This window comes from Lonchura striata, chromosome 7, assembly GCF_050655825.1.
Source record: "Lonchura striata isolate lonStrDom1 chromosome 7, ASM5065582v1, whole genome shotgun sequence".
Taxonomy (NCBI): domain Eukaryota; kingdom Metazoa; phylum Chordata; class Aves; order Passeriformes; family Estrildidae; genus Lonchura; species Lonchura striata.
The window spans coordinates 36,067,351-36,091,251 of record NC_140709.1 but is presented as its reverse complement, the minus strand read 5'-3'; the positions used below and the strand labels follow the sequence as shown (position 1 = coordinate 36,091,251).

The 23,901-nt window shown below is 55.1% G+C and overlaps 1 protein-coding gene across 1 annotated transcript in view; it reads right to left on the bottom strand.

The window, feature by feature from the left end:
• LOC144246656 (transient receptor potential cation channel subfamily M member 8-like) overlaps positions 1-22,793 on the bottom strand; it is a 50,508-nt gene extending 27,715 nt beyond the window's left edge. The window contains 13 exon segments of the mRNA XM_085584728.1: positions 2,290-2,446; positions 3,810-3,918; positions 12,348-12,521; positions 12,827-12,883; positions 13,701-13,758; positions 18,674-18,829; positions 18,961-19,137; positions 19,370-19,469; positions 20,065-20,202; positions 21,076-21,224; positions 21,408-21,893; positions 22,008-22,072; positions 22,655-22,793. Of these exon segments, the coding sequence (XP_085440854.1) occupies positions 2,290-2,446; positions 3,810-3,918; positions 12,348-12,521; positions 12,827-12,883; positions 13,701-13,758; positions 18,674-18,829; positions 18,961-19,137; positions 19,370-19,469; positions 20,065-20,202; positions 21,076-21,224; positions 21,408-21,893; positions 22,008-22,072; positions 22,655-22,793 (1,965 nt within the window).
• Between the last annotated feature and the right edge of the window lie 1,108 nt (positions 22,794-23,901).

Sequence of the window (23,901 nt, the reverse complement as noted above, 5' to 3'; positions counted from 1 at the left end):
TTTATTCTCTGCTGCACAGCTTAGCTTCAACAGCCAGGAGATGAAAGGCCAGGTGATGATGAAATCCTTATTTCTTCCTCTGAAGCACTTTTATCCTTCCCCTACAACCAGGCACCCAACTCAGCTTGCTCTAGATAAGGCAAGAGCAGTGACCTTGGGCTTCAGAGGAACTCTACAAGGATGAACACACCACCACTACAGCCACTAACTCCAAGGGTGCTATTTAAAGCTTAGATTATGAATGAGAGGCAGCATTATTGCAAGTGAACTAATAATAATGACAGTTGTATTTTGATTCACTAGCCAAATAAATTTGAGGCTCCATGTGAGTGGTGTCCCTATCACAACACGTACCCACTCCAGTGCTTCAAGTGTAAGACAAAACAAATATCCCAAGTCTGTAGTAAAGCTTGAATGCTCTACAAAGATGCCAAAAAGTAAGAAAGATTATCTGGCTTCAGGTGGACTAAACATGTCTCCATTTATGTAAAAGCTCCTCTGACCCTGTCTTACTTTGCTATTCAAAAGCCCCTTCACAGTTTCATCACTTTTGGAAGACATTTATGGCTGCACAAGCCAAATTAGGAGATGAAAAAGAGCAGCTTGGACCTGAATCATAGAGGATTTCATATTGATTGCCCAGTACTTGCAGGAGAGCAAAATGAAATATTGCTTTGAGAAAGAAATGTCCCCACCTAAGAGACAATGAACTTGAATAAAAATATTCATGTGCTCCAAGACAGGTTCCCAGAAGGAGTTAAAGCATTTAGGCCATCACAGAGGATGCCCAGGAGAGCTAAGGGACTCTCACAGCTTCTGCCCCAAGAAGCTTCAGTCACATGAAGCTTTGGGTGTTTTTGTGGAGAGGCTTCCCTATAGGAGAGGGGGGAGCTGCCAGGAAAAGAACGTGGTCAGCCCTGCCCACAGCAAAGCTGACAGCTCCACTGCAGCAGGTGAACTCCTCAGCTCAGCATCTCCCTCCTCTGAAGTACAAGGATGCCATCTCGTGGTACTGCTGGATGCTGCTCCCACACCAGGGCTGTGATTCAGGAAGTCTTTCTGGGGTTCGGGCTCCCAGAACATTAAATGCAGCGACTGAGATGCTCATGGATGTTACAGGGTCTGAGCAGCACAGCAGAAACGAAGAGCTCAAAAGCACGACTTACAGAGGGTGATATTTTACAGAATCCCAGAGTGGTTTGGCCTGGAAGGGAGTTAAAGATCATTTAGTCCCATCCCTGCCATGAGCAATTTCCACTATCCCAGGCTGCTCCAAGCCCCATCCAACCTGGCCCGGGACACTTCCAGGAATCCAGGGGCAGCCACAGCCTCTCTAAGACAAACTGTGCCAGGGCCTCATCATTATCAAAGTGAGGAATTTCCTCCCAATATCCCATCTAACCCTGCCCTCTGGCAGTGGGAAGCCATTTTCCCTTGTCCTGTCCCTCCATCCCTTATCCCAAGCCCCTCTACAGCTTCTCTGGAGGCCCTTTAGGCACTGGGAGGGGCACTGAGGTCTCTCTGGATCTGTTTGATTAGACATAATCTAATCACTAAGCCTTCTCTTCTCCAGGCTTAAGCACCCCCAGCTCTCCCAGCCTGTCCTCAAACCTCTTTATGGGTCTGTTCACATCTCATTTCTGCTCAGAACTTTTTAGGACTCATGTGTCACAATGCAGGGTATAAAACTTTCCATCCCTCATTGATAATTGACAGCAATTCTCAGGTCACCCCGAGTTTGAAGTCCTCCCTGCCGTGCATCAACAGAAAATACTTGGCAATCTTCAGAAGCAGCAGGTGCCTTGCTGTGTAGGGAATAAGAAGGGAATTAAGATGTGATTCCAGCCAACATTCCAATGGGATGGACTAGGAGACCTATATGCACACTCAGAGCAAAGACACAAGGAAAAAAAAAAACAAATGGAATAAAACTTCTGAAGTTCCACAGATATCTTACATCCCCCTCCAGAACTCTCCATCCTGGGAAATGGTCAATTGCTTATAGGCCTGAGCAAGCTGGTCTGTGTATATAAAATAATCCTTGAATATCACCCTCATTCACCTGCCATGTCTGGAAAGAGAGTGTATCTTTTCACTCCCATGACCAGCCTAACCAACAAGTAACACAGAAGGAATTATCCTTTGTTACCTATTTTCAGGGCTTGAAAAACCTGCTTCTGTCGCTTGTAGCCTATCTCCTGCCATTAGAATAAAATCCATTTCACCTTCCTTGCTTTTCAGGAGCTCCCAACAGGGGAGCTCATGAATATCCTTAATATTTCCACTTACCTTTCCTATTTTCCCCAAGTTTTCAAACTGAATGTCCCCAAAGGCATCAGTAGGAAGCTCCTTGGTGTGCTTCTTGTAGTTCCATTTTTCGGTGGTGTTAACCTGGGTGCCCTCTATGTGCTGATTTTCAGGGTATCCACATTTACATAAGTTACCCCTGAAAGAAGAGGGAATAGACACGAGACCCCTGAGGGATGCTGAGCACAGAAAAGGGAGCTCTGCCAGCAAGGAAAGCAGCAGGTGGAGCTACAGAACCAGTCGTGTGTGGCACTCTACTGGGATTTACCACCTGACAAAGCAGAGCAGAAGCTGATCCTGCTTCCTCCCCAAAAGCCTGCTTCTGCCCGGCACTGGGAAGTGGAACACACCTCAGGAACCAGGCTGTGCATCTCCTCTCCCAGGCAATAAGTGACAGGACAAGAGGAGAAGGCCTCAAGTTGTGCCAGGGGAGGTTCAGATTGGGTATCGGGGGGAAACAATTGCATGGAATGGGCTGTCAGGCATTGGTCAGGCTGTCCAGGGTCGTGGTGGAGCCATCATCCCTAGAAGTATTCCAAAATCACGTGGATGTGGCAGTTGAGGATGTGGTTTAGTGGTGGTGCTGGGCTGACTTGATTTTAAAGGTCCTCTCCCATAGCCCACACTCCTGCTTCCTCAGAGGACACAGAGAAGGGGGAATTGCTTGTCTCCTTTAGAAAAGTTTATTTTACTCTTCTGTACCTTGCAAATGAAACCAGCTTACCTTAAAAATATCTAGACAAAAATAACCCAAGCAAGTTTTGCAATCCTCTCCCAGAGGGCTTGCAGGAAGAAAAGCTGATGAGAACCAGCTCCTCAATCCACTGGTGCCTTGCCAGACATCCCATTTTTGGTGGCAGAGGAAAACCCCGAGCAAGACTTTCTGAAATGAGACTAATTTCCTTCCAGCTTCAGAGCAGAGTGGTGTCACACAGCCCTCAGAGCTCAATACTAGGATTTCTGCAGCTATATTAGTTTGATCATTTTTCTTCTGAGACAAAAAAAACCACCCCCAAACCACAAAACAATGTTATGGTCCTCAAACTAGCACTGCACTGGTACCTGTGCCTAAAAATGGGGCCAGTTTAATATTCTGTTTCAAGAGAACATCAGCCTGAGCAAAACCTAGTGCCTGTGTAAGGTTTGTGCATTAAATTTATGATTTGGGTTTAAAAGGAAAATTCAAATTATGCAAACCTCTGATGCATACCTTGTCATACACCAATATCAGTGCTGCATCCTTCAAGCATCTTATTGTCCCAGTTATGCTTCAAATAGGGAATTTGATATTAAACCCTGTGACAGAGCTGCTAGAAGATGAGATCCCTAGTTCTGCATCAAATTACTTGTGGAGTAACTCAAACAAGGGGACTGAGGTGAGATTGTACTGCTTGATCCAGACTCTGAACAAAAAACCCCAAAACTTTTCTCCCTGCCTTTGCAGACAGAAATACCCTCACGTACCAGCCCCCTGTTCTTGAAAGAGAAAAGTGTCTCCTTACATTGACTTGGTGTCTTTTGTAAAAAAGACACATTCTCTCTTCTTAAAGTTTTCTTGGATGAAGTTGGCCAGATCCAGGAAAATAATTTTTAGAAACTTATTTCTGATAACTTATGAACAGAAGATACCTCAGTAACAGCACAGACAGTGTGAACACAAAGATACTGCTTAAAACTCTATGGCTAACATTCTTCCCAATGGTAAAAAAAATAAAGATAAAATAGGGAAGACTGTAACATTCTTTAAGGTAGAGACTGTTTTAATTCAACACACAAAGACCCCAGTAGGAGACAAGAACAACTTCAAGTCCTCCTTTCTGGGAGCTCAGTGGAATGCGAAGTCTCTCCAGGTTGTTTAACCATTAATTCCGCTATTAACCTTGAAACTCCCTGGAGAAGCTTTGACACTCGGGGAATGCAAATTCATCCCTAATCTGCCTCTTCGAGCTAAGAAAGCAAAGACAAATTCTCACTTGCTGATGAAGAGTTGGGGGTTTTTGGTTTGCTTTTAAGTACAGCTTAGATTTGCAGGGCGAGATTTCACTGGGACACAAAGGGAACACGGGCGGCCACAGTTCAGTTTGCCCGTTTGACACAACACTTGTGGTTAAACAGCAGGTAGGAGAAGTTATTCCAAGCAGATAAAACATCACAAGCATTATATCCAAAACAAGGAAAATGGAAAGGAACGCATTCAACCGGTAAAAGTCACAAACGTGCATGACCAAAAACACAGAAGGAGGAGGAAGCACTTGCTGAAGTCCTAAGAATTGGTCATTCAGGCCTTCTGTAAACCCACCAGGAGCAGGGAATCTGCCAGACAATTGCTGGAATCAGCAGATCTTTCAGGCAGGAAGGGATGTTTAACATAACCATATGTTGTCTGCCTTGGCCATCAAGCTGCAAGAAGAGCTTGGGGTGGTTCTTTACACAGACAAATTTGTTTCTTGCTGCAACGCAGGAAAAGGTTTAAAACCAGAAGTGATGAAGAAAGCACAATAAAGAGCTACAGGGCTCAAAAGGAAGGCAATACACCCTTAGGGTTTCACTGTGTCAGCTGCTGCTTGAAGGTCACTGGTCAGGAAAATTTCTCCATAAAGGGGAAAGTGACAAATCCATCAGCATCCTGCTCCTGACCTGACCGAATTCACCACCACTGTAGCTGCCTCCCGAGACACCAGCATGTACCAGGTACTCACAGCATCTCTGCAAGCCACATCTATGCTGCGAGACATGCTGGAATAGAGGAGTCTGGAACTCTCAAAATTGCCATTTCTTCGGTGTCTCATGCTGCCCATGGAAACCTGGAAAAGCATGGTACAGGGGGAGATGGAGGCACACTAGACAACAGCAAGGGCACTTTGCACCCTAGCAAGGCAAGGAAGAGGTTCTTTGAATCCAGCATAAAGAATTAGGATGGAGATTATTCCTAAAGCGTGAAACAAACATTCAGAAAAAATATTTTCTATTATTTCATATTTATCTTTCCTCTCTCCAAAAGAGCTCCAACATCTTTTGAGAAAGGCACATACCTTAAGTGCCATCCCATTCAGTTCATTCCCATATTTTAACTCTTTTGTCTCTGATAAGCAAGCTCAGGCTTACATATATGAACAGTCCTTAATCCAGTGTATTTGCAAATTAAAGAGGATATTAAGAAGAAACACTTCATGCACTGAGGAAAAACTAAAGTGCTAAAGCAGCAGGACCCCAGGAGCTTAGAGGAGCAGCACCACCCACCATTGATCCCACTCTTGGAACAAGAACAGTCAACATGTGCAAACAGAAGAGCAAGTGGCTTTAAGGGATATTGGATCCAAAATTTAGGAAGCGACCTGTAGAAGCAAACACATTTTAATTGCCCTCCAAAGCAGATCCCTGTGTTTAAGTCACCATCTTTGAAGGAGCATCACTACACTTGCAGCAAAGCACAGAACAAAGTCATACTTATGCTAATACAAATATTTCAATTACCTTCACCTACTCCGTGAATAATATTGGAAAAGGCCTTTTCCTGAAAGAAAAGCTGTCAGCCAGTGAACATGGAGAGGTCAGAGCCTACTTGTACTTCCACTGTTGCTATCATGCTGGTATGGTAGTGTGGAGGAAGGTTTTAGAAAGGCCTTGGGAATGGTAAACTGGGGAAAAGGATACATTCATGTATGCCCCATTGTTTTAGAAAGGCTTTGGGAATGAGAAACTGAGGGAAAAGATACATTTATGTATGCTCCATTGTTTCGGGAAAGTCCCGCTTCAGCATTCCTCTGTAAACCCCCTTCTCCCCACCCCTGAGCAGTTCCCATTGGACCTGGCCCCTGGGGTGGTTCTGATGTGCCTTAGCTGGACACTGTCTCTATTGTTTAGACCTTATCTCTTAATTTTGCTGTGTAAAACTGTACCTGGGCAATAGCCCGGCGCCTTTGGTCCCTGCTACGGTTCAGGCAATAGAACCTCTCTGGACAAGCATACCATTGGTCTCTCTGGGTCTCTTTATCTCGATCCCTTGCGGCGACTGAGGCAGCACCGGAGCTCGGACCGTGCTAACCCAGACGCTGCCTGGTAAGCCCAGGGCAGCAGGACCGCGGAAAACCCCGGCCCCGGAGGGGACAGCTAGCCGGGGTCCCGGGGGGCTGGGGAGGGATGGGGGACAGCGGCGAGTGACCCCCAAAAGCAGCAAGTGGCGGTCAAAAGAGAGGCAGCATTCCACCACTATTTTCTCCCCTGCTTTTTCCCTGCCTGTGTGCTCTGGGTTTGCCTCTTGGTACCACTGTCACTGCATGGCACACAAAGCACCCCTCCCAGGCACAGCAACACTGAAGCATTATCCGGTAAATACAGAACTCCTGAGAGCCAAGAACCAGCAAGTGTGAAAATTTCCTTGGGGCATTCAACACAGTAGGAATGGCACAGGCAGTGGGAAGCTGCAGCTTCTGTAAACAGAATGATGGAATGTGATGTGAGCAAGCCTGTTGCTTCTCTTTCGACCGCCACTTGCTGCTCTCAGGGGTTCCTCGCCGCTGTCACCCGTCCAGCTCTTAATGAGTGTCAGGGAGAGGTTTGTCCACAGGGAGAGAATGCAGGAGCACCATCATAGAATGCGCTGGAAGACCCTCGAGGAAGGGATCCAACAGCTGAGGGAAGTGGCAGTATTGGAGGTACTCTTTGGGAGGGATGGACGACACAATAATGACCCCGACAAGGTCAGGTGTACAGGACAAATGCTGTGGAGCCTAGCAAATCTTGGGCCATCTCAATACACCACTTTCATTGCAACAATCAATGCTGACGCTCACCGGGAGACAGTGGGCTCTGTTGCCAACAAACTTAGGAATTATGAGAGTATGATTAATGGCCCAATGCAGGCTCATATCTCAGCTGTGATTAAGGAGTTTAAAGAGGAGATGAGAGAGGAGATGAGGAAGGTTAATGCAGCACCCATGAGAGTCACAGGCCCCAGAATCAGCGCCCAACAATCCCCAGCTAGAGAGAGGGGGTACACCCCAAGGGCTAATCTGTGGTTCTTCCTGCGTGACCATGGGGAAGACATGGGGAGGTGGGATGGGAAACCCACTTCTGTCCTGGAAGCACGGGTCCGTCAACTCAAGGAGGGAAACTCTAAGTGGGGGAGTTCCACCAAAGTGAAGGTAGCCTCAACCTCCCGTGACCAAGCTTGTGGGTACGATCTGTCAGACCCCCTTGAAGGGACCTCTAGTATGTATGCCCAGGAAAGGAATGATAACCAGTGTTAGAGGGGCCCTGTCTCTAGCCAGGGAGAGGCACGGGAAAACCGGATCTTCTGGACAGTGTGGATCCGATGGCCTGGCACATCAGAGCCACAAAAATATGATGCTTTAGTTGATACTGGTGCACAGTGTACTCTGATACCATCGGGACATGTGGAGGCAGAGCCTGTTTCCATTGCTGGTGTGACAGAGGGATCACAACAATTGACTCTGGTGGAAGCTGAGGTGAGCCTGACTGGGAAGGAGTGGAAGAAACATCCTATAGTGACTGGCCCAGATGCTCCGTGTATCCTAGGCATAGACTTCCTCCGAAACGGATATTACAAAGACCCAAAGGGACTCAGGTGGGCTTTTGGAATAGCCACTGTAGAGGCAGAAGACATTAAGCAATTGAACACCTTGCCTGGACTGTCAGAAAACCCCTCTGCAGTAGGACTCCTAAGGGTGGAAGAACAATGCGTGCCAATTGCGACCTCGACAGTGCACCACCGGCAGTATCGGACAGATCGAGATGCCGTGATCCCCATCCACAAAATTATTTGGGAGCTGGAGAGCCAAGGAGTGGTCAGCAAAACCCACTCACCCTTCAACAGCCCCATCTGGCCTGTGCGCAAATCTGACAAAGAATGGAGATTGACTGTGGACTATCGTGGCTTAAATGAAGTGACTCCACCGCTGAGTGCCGCTGTACCGGATATGCTGGAACTCCAGTACGAGCTGGAGTACAAGGCAGCAAAGGTGGTATGCCACCATTGATATTGCTAATGCGTTTTTCTCCATTCCTCTGGCAGCAGAATGCAGGCCTCAGTTCACTTTCACCTGGAGGGGTGTGCAGTACACATGGAACTGACTGCCTCAGGGGTGGAAACACAGCCCCACCATCTGCCATGGACTGATCCAGACTGCACTAGAAAAGGGTGAGGCTCCAGAACACCTGCAATACATTGATGACATCATTGTGTGGGGGAGCACAGCGGCAGAAGTGTTTGAGAAAGGTGAGAGGATCATCCAGATACTACTAGAAGCTGGCTTCACCATCAAGAAGAGCAAAGTCAAGGGACCTGCCCGAGAGATCCAGTTCCTGGGAGTGAAATGGCAAGACGGACGGCACCAGATTCCCACTGAGGTCATCAACAAGATAACAGCTATGTCCCCACCAACCAGCAAAAAGGAAACACAAGCTCTCCTAGGTGCCATAGGTTTCTGGAGAATGCACATTCCTGAGTATAGCTAGATTGTGAGCCCTCTTTATCTGGTTACCCGAAAGAAGAATGATTTCCACTGGGGCCCTGAGCAGCAACAAGCCTTCACCCAGATCAAGCAGGAAATCGCTCATGTTGTAGCCCTTGGCCCGGTCAGGACGGGACCAGAGATCAAGAATGTGCTCTACTCTGCAGCCGGGAACCATGGGTTGTCCTGGAGCCTTTGGCAGAAAGTGCCTGGGGAGACTCGAGGCCGACCACTGGGATTCTGGAGCCGAAGTTACAGAGGGTCTGAAGCCAACTACACTCCCACAGAGAAGGAAATCTTGGCTGCCTTTGAAGGAGTTCAAGCCGCTTCGGAGCTAATTGGCACAGAAGCACAACTCCTCCTGGCACCCCGACTACCGGTGCTGGGGTGGATGTTTAAAGGAAAGGTTCCTACTACTCACCATGCCACTGATGCCACATGGAGCAAATGGATTGCCCTCATCACTCAGCGCGCCCGTATTGGAAACCTGAATCGCCCTGGGATTTTGGAGATAATTACGAACTGGCCAGAAGGTGAAAACTTTGGTCTCACTGATGATGAGGAGCAGGTACAAGTGGCAAGGGCTGAAGAAGCTCCACCATACAACCAACTACCAGCAGAGGAGACCTGCTACGCTCTTTTCACTGACGGTTCCTGTCGCATTGTAGGGATGAACTGGAAGTGGAAAGCAGCCGTATGGAGCCCCACACGCCAAGTTGCACAAGCTACCGAAGGAGAAGGTGGATCAAGCCAACTCGCTGAACTCAAGGCCGTTCAGCTGGCTCTGGACATTGCTGAAAGGGAGAAGTGGCCAAAGCTCTACCTTTATACTGACTCATGGATGGTAGCCAATGCTCTGTGGGGCTGGCTGGGAAGGTGGAGGAAGGCCAACTGGCAACGTAGAGGAAAGCCAATCTGGGCTGCTGATATATGGAAAGACATTGCCTCTCGTGTGGAAAAGCTAACGGTGAAAATCCGTCATGTAGATGCCCATGTCCCCAAAAGTCGGGCTAATGAGGAGCACCGAAACAACGAGATCAGGCAGCAAAAATAGAGGTGTCAAAGATAGACTTAGACTGGCACCATAAGGGGGAGTTGTTCCTGGCTCGATGGGCTCATGATGCCTCAGGTCATCAGGGCAGAGATGCCACCTACAAGTGGGCACGAGACCGAGGGGTGGATCTAACCATGGACAGTGTTTCTCAGGTTATCAATGACTGTGAGATGTGTGCTGCCATCAAACAGGCAAGCGCGTGAAGCCCCTCTGGTATAGTGGGCGGTGGTCCAAGTACAAGTATGGGGAGGCCTGGCAGATTGACTACATCACACTGCCCCAGACACGCCAAGGCAAGCGCTACGTGCTGACCATGGTGGAAGCCACCACTGGATGGCTGGAGACTTTCCCTGTACCTCATGCCACTGCCCAGAACACCATCATAGGCTTGGAAAAGCAAGTCCTGTGGAGACACGGTACACCTGAGAGAATTGAGTCTGACAAAGGCACCCATTTCAAGAACAGCCTTATCAACACCTGGGCCAGAGAACATGGTATCGAATGGATATATCATATTCCCTATCATGCTCCAGCTGCCGGCAAAATTGAACGGTGCAACGGACTCCTTAGGACTACCCTAAAGGCACTTGGTGGGGGAACATTTAGAAACTGGGAAATTAACCTGGCAAAAGCAACCTGGATGGTCAACACCCGAGGGTCTGTCAATCGAGCTGGCCCTGCCCAGTCAGAACCCTTACACACAGTAGATGGAGATAAGGTCCCTGTAGTACATATGAAAGGTATTTTAGGGAAAACTGTTTGGATTAATCCCACCTCAGGCAAAGACCAACCCATTTGTGGGATTGTCTTTGCTCAAGGACCTGGTTACACTTGGTGGGTAATGCAGAAAGATGGGGAGACCCGCTGTGTACCACAGGGAAACTTGGTCTTAAGTTAGAACTGGGTGTAAGATTTCATGGTGTGCAGATGGAAATAGAATAAGGAGTGGATAATATCCTGGGTTGTAAGATAAGTTTGTATTCTATTTGCCATCTGTTGGAGGTTGGGCAGGTTTGTTATCTCTTCCAAGAACAATGATTTGCTCCGAAGAGGTAATGATTTGTTAATGGGCCATTGACTGACTCACTGCAGGGCTGGTAGCATAACACCATCCCATTGTGAGATGCTCCACCCAGAGGGGGAAACCAAGCACTCTTTTTATTGTATAAAGTGGTACCTTTTGGGGGACAGAGCAGATCTCTCTTTGCGGGATTTCCCAGAGAAGCAGCTCCTTCGGCAGGACTCCCGAGAGAAGCAGCCGGAGCGCGGTGAGGTGGCGGCGGCAGAGCTCGGAGGCGGCCCCGGCGCAGAGGAAGACCGGCCCAAGTGCCACCAGATCTTCAGAGAAAACTATACCCTTCTAAAGATCACCACTTCAGCTGCAATTCATCAGCCACTGCAAGAGGAGCAGCTATCATTTCAACCGGACTGCTACCAACACCCCGACTCCTCAGGTTCTGGACTTTATCACTAGTTTTGTTTGTACCAATTGCATTTGCCTTTTTAAATTGTTATCTAGTTTTCTCCTAGTAAAGAATTGTTATTCCCATTCCCATATCTTTGCCTGAGAGCTTTTTAATTTAAAAATGCTGGTAATTCGGAGGGAGGGGGTTTACCTTCTCCATTGCACAGGAGGCTTTTGCCCTCCATCACAGACTCCTGTCTTGTCAAACCAAGACACAGGCGGAGGAAGAAGCAGCAGGGGCTGTTTTGCGGCCATGCCCAAGAGAGACTGCAAGGGTGCCCTCCCTCTGCTCTCACTTGGTTGGCTTGCTGACTGGCTCCGAGCCTGGGGCGGCCATTCCTCACTTGTGCGGACCAGAACCACAGCTGGGATCCCGGCACTGCCTAACAGCACTCCGGGCACTGGCAGGGTTGTGCGTCCCAGTCTCGGGCACCGCTCTGCTGCTTCGTTTGCCCTCAGGCACACCCAAAGCTCCCTGCTAAGCCCGGATGGTCGCTGGTTCTGCCCTCTCCCTGATCCTGTGCAGGGATGGAGCACTGCTGAGCTTTCAGGAAGCTATTCCTGAAAACTTCCAGCATTCCAAGCTCCTTTGCCCTCCCTGGAAGCTTGCCATGGAATCCCTCACAGCTGGCTTCCGAGCATACTCAGGTTGGCTCTTCCAAATTCCAGGGGCTCCAGACTGCTCAGCAGGATCTGCAATTCCACAGAGTTGTGGAAGTGCACCTTCAGCACAGGCACCTTTCCAGCCTGATCTGCCCTCGTTCCTCTGTGTGTGGGTGCACAGAACACGGCGTGGAAGAGCAGCAGGGGGCTGCATGTCCCAGGGCCCGGGATTTGTGCCAATTCAGCTCCACAGAGATGCAGGTAAGGGGGAGAAACCAAACTTTATTAATGGAAGGGAAAGGGAAGGGATGAGATGGGGGCAAAAGAAAGGGGATGGGCAGGGTTTGAGGGCTGGAGGGAGGGAGCTGTCAACAGGGAGGGGGAAGGCAGCAGCTCATGATCTGGAAGCAGGCCCAGCTGTAGCCAGCATCAGGTGTGCCTGGACGTCCAGTGACATTGAGTCCTCGTGCTCTCTTCACTGTCTCCTGGTACTCTGCTTGGGACCCTGGTTCTCTGAATCCAGCAGCTGACCTTAATTCTGCACATCTTTGTCCAAAAATTGCCTGAATTTCCAGGTTAGTGGGTGATGGGCTGTCATCTTCGCTCATGGCTTCAAGGGCTGGAAGACAGATAAACTGGCACAGTCAGAGCCCAGAGGGCCACCCGGTGATTCTTCTGCTAAGGCCATCTCTCCCAGCTCTTGCCATGCCTAACAGAGATGAGGAACCAAGGGGAACAGCCGCAAGGCGCTGGTCACGAATCCCCCCACTGGTGTCCCTGAAATCTCTCTGTGCCCTGCCCACAGCAGGCCTCGTCCACGCAAGGAGCGAAGCTGGCTGCAGCCGGGACAGGCATTGCACCTCCCTGGCCGTCACTGCAGCTCTCCCGGTCAGCCCCTGCTGACTGCCCGCTGCCCTGACTCACCCTGAGTGAGAACATGAAGCTCGGCTGGCTGTCCCTTCAGGTAGCGCCCGGCCGTCCCTGGGAACACAGAGCCTGTCAGGCCCAGCGGCACAGCTCCTGCCAGCGGCGCTGCCAGCCCTGTGCGCACACGGCCTCCCGGTCCGGCAGGGCTCAGCCCGGGCCCTGGCCGCTCGCTGCCGAACCCAGGGCACGGCTGCCAGAGGCGCCGGGCCCGGGTGGCGCTGCCGGGGCAGCAGGCGGGGCTGGGGCCGAGCTGCGGCGGGGCGGGGAGGGAGCCCGGGCTCGCGGCTCACCCATGAACCTGAGGGCCGCCTCTCGCAGGGGCTCCTGTGGGTTCTCCAGGTAGGGCAGGGCCCGGCGCAGGAGCTCGGCCACGCTGCTGCTGTCCTCTGCCAGCTGGAGAGAGCGGCAGCAGAGAAGGGTTGGCGCGGGCTCAGCCCCTGGGCCAGGCGCTCCCCGCGCCAGCCCCGGCCTCCCCTGCCCGCACTGCCCTGAGGCCCGGCCAGCAGCCGCTGGCGCCGGGCTCTGGAGGGGGCAGAGGGCCGGCTGCTGCCCGGGGAGCCGCGGTGCCGCCCCGCAGCCCCGCCAGGCCGCGAATCCATCGGCACCCGGCTGGGCCCGCAGGAGCCTGGAGCAGAGCCCGCGCAGCCTCGGGCTGCGGCAGCGGGCAGGGGCACAGCTGCCAGCCCGCACACCGAGCACCGCGCTTAGGGGGCTTCTCCAGGCTGAGGTTGCGGCCTCCCGGCCCTCCTTACAGAGGAGTCCCCACCCAAGCAGACCTGCCAGCCCCCGAGCCCTGGCAGGGCTGGTGCCCGTCTCCTGCCCCAGAGACCTGTGCCCCTGGGGCTTCTGTGCCAGAGGGGGCCACACCCACGTGCACTGGGGGCTGTGCTCCTGCCTGCAGGGGCTGTTGGCAAGAGAACCTGGAGCAACTGCGGGCAACAATGAGCAGATGACAAAATGGTTAACCCTGCCCCGGTATAGAGATCTAAGTGGCCAATAAAGTACAGCTCTCCCCTCTTGTTCCCTGCAGCACAATCAGGACCATGAACACAGTCACAGATATTCTTTCTGCACCCCATAACCAAGGCTGTGCCAAACTACAGATGCTGCCTTCAAATGGACTCAAATTCCAGCAAAGACCTCTCACCTCCCAGGCAACTCCATCCCCAACCCATCTCCAACACCAACACCCTGCAAACACCGCACCAAAGCCCTCAACAGCCCGCCAGGACCCCCAGCTGTCCCCTCCACTGAGCTTTCCCTCCCTCCAGCAGACCCCCTGGTTCCCTGCACGTGCCGTGGGATGGCACTCAGGAGGATCTGCTCCAAGGCCTTCCCAGGCAGCAAGCTCAGGCTGCCAGGCCTATGGATCCTGGGTCATCCTTCCCACCGAGCCTTCCATTGGCACGGCTCTTCCATTGGCACACCTGCGCTCAGCTGGGACTACTCCGCTCACCCAGGGCTGCTGGGAAAGGATGGAGAGCGGCCTGGCAAGCTCTTTCTCCAGCTCCCTCTGTGCTCTTGGGGAAGGTAGAACATTCCACGGGAAAGCAACTGGTGCCACAAGGAGTGGGTGGCATCAGGCAGCTCAGGGGAAGCCCCTCAGGAATGCTGCTTCCTGAGGGAACACTGTTGGCCTTGACCTGTGGGCACCTGCAAAAGCTTCAAATCAGCTGCCTCAGCTTCCAGGGCCTCTCTTGGCCAGCATCCTGACGTGGATGCAGGACGGCTGCCAGGCACTGCTGGGACCCAGCGGGACAGGACCGGCTGTCTCGTGTCCACGCAGCAGCCCTGACACAGCCAGGGCCATCCCGAGAGCAGACAGACGCTCACGGGCCAGCAGAGAGGAGCAAGGAGCCCTGGGCTCCTCTCGGGCTATCTCAGCTGGGCTCGCTCCACCACACGCCCCCCTTGGAAGGCCTGCTGATGCCCAGCTGCCAGAAATGCCTACCTTGTGCTCTCCAAGATGCACAGGGAGAGCCAAGGAGCAGGACACCTTGGCAGGCAAACCTTCCAAGCCTTTTCTGAGGCCAGGCACACACCAAGATCAGCCAAGACTCTCCACCACACTGCCTGGCCCACCCAGCCCAGCTCTGTGCTGGCCCTGGGCCACAGCAGCTCCCAGCAAGCAGGAGGCAAATGCATCTTGCCAAGAGATGCAACACAGCAGACAGGGAAGATGTGAAAAGTGAGCGTGTAAAGGCCTTTTAATTCACAGCTCCCACAGAGAGCTTTGGGGCTCACAGATGGATAGACATGGTTCTGCTCACCCCTCTGTCCAAAGGGGGATGACACACGCTGCTGCAGGTGCTTGGGTTGGTCTCTGCAGGTCCAGGTGGATGCCAAACCTGCTCTTCACAGGCTTCTCCCTTCCCCTGCCCCTCTGCCAAGTCCAGCGGGCCTCAAGGACCGAAAGGAGCACAGAGAGCCAAAGGGGGACACTTGCACCTGCCTCACTGGGAGCTCCCTGGGAAGCACTTTCCTTGAGAAGCAAGCCCCTGTCCAAATGCATTACCCCAAATGTGCAGCTTTTCTGCTCAACACCAACACACCCTCAAGAAACGCTGGCAAGGCTGAAGGACTTCATGTCTTTTCAGGACAGGCACTCCAGCTCTAGCTGGTATTCTCCCAAGTGCCTTTCCAGGTGGAGGCTCAGACGTGCAGCCCCAGGCCCTCTACAAACACCAGCTGCTCACTGCCTCTTCACCTGCCTCAACTCCTGCCTGCGCTCCCGGCACCAAGACCAGGCTGCTCCCAGCCAGAGCCCAGAGCCCTGCTCCCGCAGGACGTTCTTGCCTGCACCTTCCAGACCTCTCCGCTGTGCACGCAGCGCTTTTCATGCCCGCTCCCAACAGGCTGTGGAAGGCAGAGCACAGCCTGGCTGCCTCTGCCACCAGCACGCCCCAAACACAGGCGGAGGAAGAAGCAGCAGGGGCTGTTTTGCGGCCATGCCCAAGAGAGACTGCAAGGGTGCCCTCCCTCTGCTCTCACTTGGTTGGCTTGCTGACTGGCTCCGAGCCTGGGGCGGCCATTCCTCACTTGTGGGGACCAGAACCACAGCCGGGATCCCGGCACTGCCTAACAGCGCTCCGGGCACTGGCAGGGTTGTGCGTCCCAGTCTCGGGCACCGCTCTGCTGCTTCGTTTGCCCTCAGGCACACCCAAAGCTCCCTGCTAAGCCCGGATGGTCGCTGGTTCTGCCCTCTCCCTGATCCTGTGCAGGGATGGAGCACTGCTGAGCTTTCAGGAAGCTATTCCTGAAAACTTCCAGCATTCCAAGCTCCTTTGCCCTCCCTGGAAGCTTGCCATGGAATCCCTCACAGCTGGCTTCCGAGCATACTCAGGTTGGCTCTTCCAAATTCCAGGGGCTCCAGACTGCTCAGCAGGATCTGCAATTCCACAGAGTTGTGGAAGTGCACCTTCAGCACAGGCACCTTTCCAGCCTGATCTGCCCTCGTTCCTCTGTGTGTGGGTGCACAGAACACGGCGTGGAAGAGAACAGCAGCAGGGGCCTGCGTGTCCCAGGGCCCGGGATTGTCGTGGCGCGACAAGCACGCCCCTCGCCGCGGTGCCCCGAGCGGTGCCGTGCTGGGCTGCGAGAGGGAAGAGAATGGGCGGCCGCTCCCCCTGCGAAGCTCTGCTGTCCCAGTTGGTGGCGCGGGAACAGACGAAGGTGACACGGGACTTGGGGATGAACAGGATGCTTTTATTCAGTGAGCCCCAAGACCTCTTCGGGAGCGGGAGCAGAGGTTTTATACAAGAATTCAGGAGGAGGGGTATAGGAACAGCAACCAATAAGGGAATAGCAGGGGAGGAGTTTAGGGCAGGACTAACATATGACAAACCTATCAGGGGAAGCAAGGGAGTGGAATAGCACAAAGTAATCAATAGGGTGTTGAGCCTCACTAAATAGACAGGGAATGCTCTGGAAGCAGAGGAGGGGGCTAGGATGAATGACAGGGAAGGTTCCAGGGAAAGGGGCAGGGAAAGGGAGGATTGACAACTTGGAGATGAGGGGGTTAGGGGAGAGCTAGGGAAGATTGACAACTGGGGAGAGGAGGAGATTAGGGATGGGGGGGGGTGAACAGATATTGAACAAATATCAAATGAAAGAAAAACACACCACCGCGCGGGATTTGTTCCAATTCAGCTCCACAGAGATGCAGGTAAGGGGGAGAAACCAAACTTTATTAATGGAAGGGAAAGGGAAGGGATGAGATGGGGGCAAAAGAAAGGGGATGGGTAGGGTCTGAGGGCTGGAGGGAGGGAGCTGTCAACAGGGAGGGGGAAGGCAGCAGCTCATGATCTGGAAGCAGGCTCAGCTGTAGCCAGCATCAGGTGTTCCTGGACGTCCAGTGACATTGAGTCCTGGTGCTCTCTTCACTGTCTCCTGGTACTCTGCTTGGGACCCTGGTTCTCTGAATCCAGCAGCTGACCTTAATTCTGCACATCTTTGTCCAAAAATTGCCTGAATTTCCAGGTTAGTGGGTGATGGGCTGTCATCTTCGCTCATGGCTTCAAGGGCTGGAAGACAGATAAACTGGCACAGTCAGAGCCCAGAGGGCCACCCGGTGATTCTTCTGCTAAGGCCATCTCTCCCAGCTCTTGCCATGCCTAACAGAGATGAGGAACCAAGGGGAACAGCCGCAAGGCGCTGGTCACGAATCCCCCCACTGGTGTCCCTGAAATCTCTCTGTGCCCTGCCCACAGCAGGCCTCGTCCACACAAGGAGCGAAGCTGGCTGCAGCCGGGACAGGCATTGCAGCTCCCTGGCCGTCACTGCAGCTCTCCCGGTCAGCCCCTGCTGACAGCCCGCTGCCCTGACTCACCCTGAGTGAGAACATGAAGCTCGGCTGGCTGTCCCTTCAGGTAGCGCCCGGCCGTCCCTGGGAACACAGAGCCTGTCAGCCCAGCGGCACAGCTCCTGCCAGCGGCGCTGCCAGCCCTGTGCGCACACGGCCTCCCGGTCCGGCAGGGCTCAGCCCGGGCCCTGGCCGCTCGCTGCCGAACCCAGGGCACGGCTGCCAGAGGCGCCGGGCCCGGGTGGCGCTGCCGGGGCAGCAGGCGGGGCTGGGGCCGAGCTGCGGCGGGGCGGGGAGGGAGCCCGGGCTCGCGGCTCACCCAGGAACCTGAGGGCCGCCTCTCGCAGGGGCTCCTGTGGGCTCTGCAGGTAGGGCAGGGCCCGGCGCAGGTGCTCGGCCGCGCTGCTGCTGTCCTCTGCCAGCTGGAGAGAGCGGCAGCAGAGAAGGGTTGGCGCGGGCTCAGCCCCTGGGCCGGGCGCTCCCCGCGCCAGCCCCGGCCTCCCCTGCCCGCACTGCCCTGAGGCCCGGCCAGCAGCCGCTGGCGCCGGGCTCTGGAGGGGGCAGAGGGCCGGCTGCTGCCCGGGGAGCCGCGGTGCCGCCCCGCAGCCCCGCCGGGCCGCGAATCCATCGGCACCCGGCTGGGCCCGCAGGAGCCTGGAGCAGAGCCCGCGCGGCCTCGGGCTGCAGCAGCGGGCAGGGGCACAGCTGCCAGCCCGCACACCGAGCACCGCGCTCAGGGGGCTTCTCCAGGCTGGGGCTGCGGCCTCCCGGCCCTTCTTACCAGGAATTCGGCAAACTGTGACAGCTGCTCCTTCTTCAGCAGCTTCTCGAGATTCCTCTTCTTCAGAAACACAGCCACACCAAGCAGCGTTTCCCGAGAAGCCTGGAGAACAGCAGTGACCCAGAGATGGCTCCACAGCCCAGGGCACAGGACCCGCGTCCCTGTGCCAAGGGCCTGGAGGAGGCTGCAGCCCGCCAGGCGCCAGGGCAGGAGGCAGCCCAGGCCCCTCCCAGAGATCCAGCAGCGTCACACAAAACCTCACCTTCGCCACACGCCAGTTCTCCTCATAGCAATACAAGAAAAGTGGGAGCAAGCTCTGACACAAAATCTTCTTCAAGGGCTTTTTTCCCTCATCCACTACCAAGTCCATCATCTTGTCAAAGAGTTGAATAGAGAGCAAGTGCACATTGCTGCTGTCCTTTAGAAAAGAAGAGGATAAGACCATTAAGACCAATCATTCCAGGCTCACCAGAGAAAAAGTCTGAAAATCCATAAGGGAAAAGGGTATGCGGGCAGTCTGTGCCCATGGCTGTGGACACAGAGCCTTACATGGTCAAAGAGCAGGAGGAGTGCCTCAGCGAGCTTCGGGGCAGTGGTGCTGGATACCAGGATGTCTTTGTGCTGGAGGACATTTGTGAACACACAGAGGCTCATGCTGACCACCTCTGCATCTGCATCCCCCAGCAGCTCCAGAAGCCTTGGAGACAGAGGGTGCATTCTTCTGGCCTGTGCGGAATACAAGGCGGGGCTGGGAAGCCGTGGCCGGCTGCACGGCTAACACCGCCCTGGCACTGCAAGCCCACCCCGCTGCTGCAGGGCCCACAGGCCAAAGGCCTGTCCCAAAGCACTGGGGCAGGTGAGGCAGGAGAGCTGGGAGCAGCTGCCTCAGCTCCTGAAGCCCTGCCAGCCCAAGGGGCTGCTTTGCCCAGCGCAGCTTCAGCCGCTGCCTCCTTCTCACCATCGAGGGATCCTTGGTGAGCACCACGAGGCCTCGGAGCGCCAGGCGACACCGCTCCCTGCACTCGCTCCGCAGGTACCTTGACATCATCTCCAGAAGGCTGTCACCACATTCACTCAAGTCCAGGCACCCGAGGACCTGAAAGGCACAGGGCAGTGACAGGGGACCCGGCTGGCAGGAGCCCAGAACCGCACAGGGCGGGGCCCAGGCAGCAGCACAGGGCGTGGGCACCGTCCCAGGCAGCTGCGGCTGCGAGAGGGCAGAGAGCTGGGAGGCAGCAGAGCCAGGCAGCGCTGGCCAACAGGCTCACCTCCACCAGGAATGCCAGGAAGGGCAGATCCCAGCACGGCTCTGCCCTGGTGTGTGGCCGGAACAGGCGGAATGCAATGCAGGAACAGAAGGGGACAAAGACATGGCACAACTCCCTGGCAGGGGGGAAAAAGGCCGTGAGGTGGGAAGGACAAACCCCTCCCAGGAGTGACTCACAGAGGTCTGGTCTTTCCCCAGCATCCCTGGAGAGGATGTGGGCGCTTTGTGAGGCGGCCCCTTCTGGGCATCCTCCTCTCCAAGACTTTTCCAGTTTCCTTGGCCGTCCCTCGGCGAAAAGGCCCTCTGACCCATGACCGCAGGGACTGTGAGGGGCACCTGGGCACAGGCCACAAATATTGGGGACCGTGGGGAGCAGGGGGTCTCACCTGGCCAGCAGACCCACGGCATAGTGCTGTGTGTCAGCACACAGCAGCGTGTCCCAGCCACGCTTGCGCTCCATATCCATCAGCACCTGGTCCCACTGCAGTCGGCAGAGCAGAGCCTTCATGGCCCGCACTGCAAACCTGTGTGCAGAGCAAAGCCCAGGTCACACTGGGAGTGCTGGCGCTGGCCACAAGGGCACAGGAAGGACAGGGGGACTGGGACCTGTTGGGCTTGCTGGGAAGGCGGTGTTCCTCCCAGCATGCTCTCCAGAATGTAGCAACTTCTTCTGGTGGTATCTGCTGTGTGGTGATGACAACATGGAAGAGCAGAGCCACAAAGAGGCGGGAGGAATAAAGGTCCATTGCCTCGTGGCACTTGGGCACCTGGAGAATCACCCAGAGCACCAGAGTTGCCTGCAAAAGAAGCAGCCCAAGGCAGCGCTCAGAGCCGAGGTGTCCATGGGGCAGGGCCCAAGAGCCGGCACAGGGGGAGCAGCGGGCCTGGTGCCCCCTGAGCCTGCCCCTAGCCCAGGTTTCAGCCCAGCAACTGAGGCATGGAGAGGATGGAGAGCTGCTGGCAACCTGGGGGTGAGCAAAGGCCAGTTCCAGAAACTCACAGCCAGGGCAAAGACATCTTTGCCATCCCCATCAGAGGTGCACATGCTGTGCAGAGGCCAGTTCTCCATCACACAGAGCAGCGTTGGCAGCACCTTTTGCACTGTGGCACTCGACGAGCCTATGGTTCTCCACATCATTGCAGCGGCTCTGTGGGATCAGAGCTCTGTGTCAGGGGCATCTCAGTCACAGCACCATGCCCTGTGCACCCGTGGGGGCCCAGGTGACAGAGCCTTGAAGGGCAGGGGGGGAGTACTGGCAGCAGGCTCAGCAAACAGAGGGGCCCAAGGCTCCTGGACCTCTCTGCCTGTCTGGCAGAGCCCATTGGACAGGCTGTGCAGGGCCGTGGGCCCTAAGGGCTGCTGAGCCCTGAGCTCTCAAGGCTCGTGGGCCCCGTACCTGTCACACGTTGGGGCACAGCGCAGGAGGGTCAGCACCACGTCAGCAGGGTGTTCTTCTGCCAGCTTCACAATGTCAACGTGCAGCCAGGCATCCACAGTGACTTGGGACATGAGACTTTGGTGGATGTTCTTCACCTTGGCTGGCACCTGGAGGAAGCATGGGGGAGAGATGGAGCGTTGTCCAAGGGAACAACTTCCCCAACTATTTCAAAGAAGTGCTTCCCTTCTTCCACACTGTGCTGGCCTCAAAGGCTGAGGGGGCCCAGAGACCATGGCTTGAGGGGACACACGATCCTGGGAGGCCTCCAGGCCTGGCCCCGGGCTGCTTACCTGCTGTGGCTGAGAAGAAACACAAGGGTCCTTGAAATAGTTGAATATGAGTTCCTGACTCAGAGTGGGAGAGGGCATGGGCATGGTGTCAGCATTTGCGATGCCCTGAGTGTGTCTGGTTTTGGCGTTTGTCATGTCCACATCCTCAGTCAGTGCCATGTCAGCCTTTGCCCTCTGGTCATTCCTTGCAGCCTCAGAGTCTTCTGAGGGCTCCACTGGATCTGGGCTGGTGGCAGTATTTGTGATGCCCGGAGTCTCTTCACTGTCGGTGTTTGTGATGGCCACATCCTCAGTCAGTGACGGGAGAAGAACCTTTGTCCAGGTTTCAGTCACTGAGGTGTCAGAGTTCTCTGAGCGCTCAGGCGAATCTGGGCTGACATCAGGCTCAGCCTGGAGCTCGGTCAGCCCCGAGTCAGGCTCGGCCGGGCCCTCAGCTGCTGCGCTGCCGGTCTTTCTATGTCGAATGCGCGGGGACTTCCAGAAAGTCTGCAGGAGAACAAAGGAAATGGAAGCCAGGGATGTTCCATGCAGTGCTCCAGGCATGGTGCTGGGCTGAGCAGTGACAGCAGGCCCAGCCCAGGTGGGGATGGCTGCAGGCACCTTCAGGGTTTTGCGGAAGCGGCCAAGGGCAGGTTTCTTCTCTTCTGTGCAATCCAGGGGTGCATCTGACAAAGAGCAAGCGCAGCCAGAGCTGAGGGGCTGCGGGACAGGCCAGAGAACACAGCCCAGCCCTGCGCGCCCAAGGCAGGGACAGCCCCAGGATGCCCCAGGGGATGGAGCCCCGGCCACGTCTGCCCGGGCCTTCTTCCCTCCTCCAAGGGCACATCCCCAGGGGATGGGATGGAACGGGATGGGACGGGATGGGGCAGGGCCAAGCTGGCTGCAGGCATCATCCCTGTGGCCCAGCTCTGCCACTCACCGTCCTCCAGTGGCTGGAACTGCTCCGGGTTTTCATGCAGTTGTGCTGGAGCTCCTTCAGGGCTTTTCTTTTTTTTCCCCCTGAACACTCTGAACAAGCCGAGAAATCTGCTCGCCATGCCAGAGTCTGGTATCGAGGGCACCTGAAAGAGATGGCTCGGGAAAGCTCCAAGTCAACAAGTCCTCAAAGGCACCTGCAAAAGAAAAGCCTCGGGAAGACCACGGGCTGCCAAGTCCTGTGGTCTTGCCACGAGGTCACCTGTAGGAGTAAAGCCTCAGAAAAGCTCCGGGTCAGGCAGGAATGAGCGCGCTGTGCGGGGGCTCCTCACGGCACCGCTCTGTCCCGTCCTCTCCGGTCGCCTGCTCCGAGCAGAGTGGCGTGCTCTGGTCACTGCCAGCTCCTATGTCAGCACGTGTCACAAAGGCCATCCTGTCCCGGTCTATGCCATAGTGACCGTGCTGCACCATGTCACAAAGGGGCCCTTTGCACACACTGCCGCCTGCCCTGGGGCCACCCCCTGCCCAGCCAAAGTGGCCCAGGTTGGCAGGAATCCCTGGCCCCAATTGTCCGAGACAGCCCAACAGGATCTTTAGGAAGGGCTCAGACCATCAGCAAACGCTGCCCTGCTCTGCGGGCTCAGGGCAGCAGAAGCAGCGCCCAGGGCTGCCGATGCAGCCGCGCCGGGAAGTGCACGGGACATTCCATGGAAGATGCCATGGCCTCCTCGGTACGCATCCCGGCCCGTGGCCATCCTAAACCCGCGGGTGTGGCACGCACAAGAAACTGTGGGCCAGGGCAGGAATGCTGCTCTGAGCCCTGGGGCCTGGGAACACTGACACCAGCAGCTGTGGCAGAGTCCCCGCCCAAGCAGACCTGCCAGCCCCCGAGCCCTGGCAGGGCTGGTGCCCGTCTCCTGCCCCAGAGACCTGTGCCCCTGGGGCCTTCTGTGCCAGAGGGGGCCACACCCACGTGCACTGGGGGCTGTGCTCCTGCCTGCAGGGGCTGTTGGCAAGAGAACCTGGAGCAACTGCGGGCAACAATGAGCAGATGGCAAAATGGTTAACCCTGCCCCGGTATAGAGATCTAAGTGGCCAATAAAGTACAGCTCTCCCCTCTTGTTCCCTGCAGCACAATCAGGACCATGAACACAGTCACAGATATTCTTTCTGCACCCCATAACCAAGGCTGTGCCAAACTACAGATGCTGCCTTCAAATGGACTCAAACTGCAGCAAAGACCTCTCACCTCCCAGGCAACTCCTTCCCCAACCCATCTCCAACACCAACACCCTGCAAACACCGCACCAAAGCCCTCAACAGCCCGCCAGGACCCCCAGCTGTCCCCTCCACTGAGCTTTCCCTCCCTCCAGCAGACCCCCTGGTTCCCTGCACGTGCCGTGGGATGGCACTCAGGAGGATCTGCTCCAAGGCCTTCCCAGGCAGCAAGCTCAGGCTGCCAGGCCTATGGATCCTGGGTCATCCTTCCCACCGAGCCTTCCATTGGCACGGCTCTTCCATTGGCACACCTGCGCTCAGCTGGGACTACTCCGCTCACCCAGGGCTGCTGGGAAAGGAT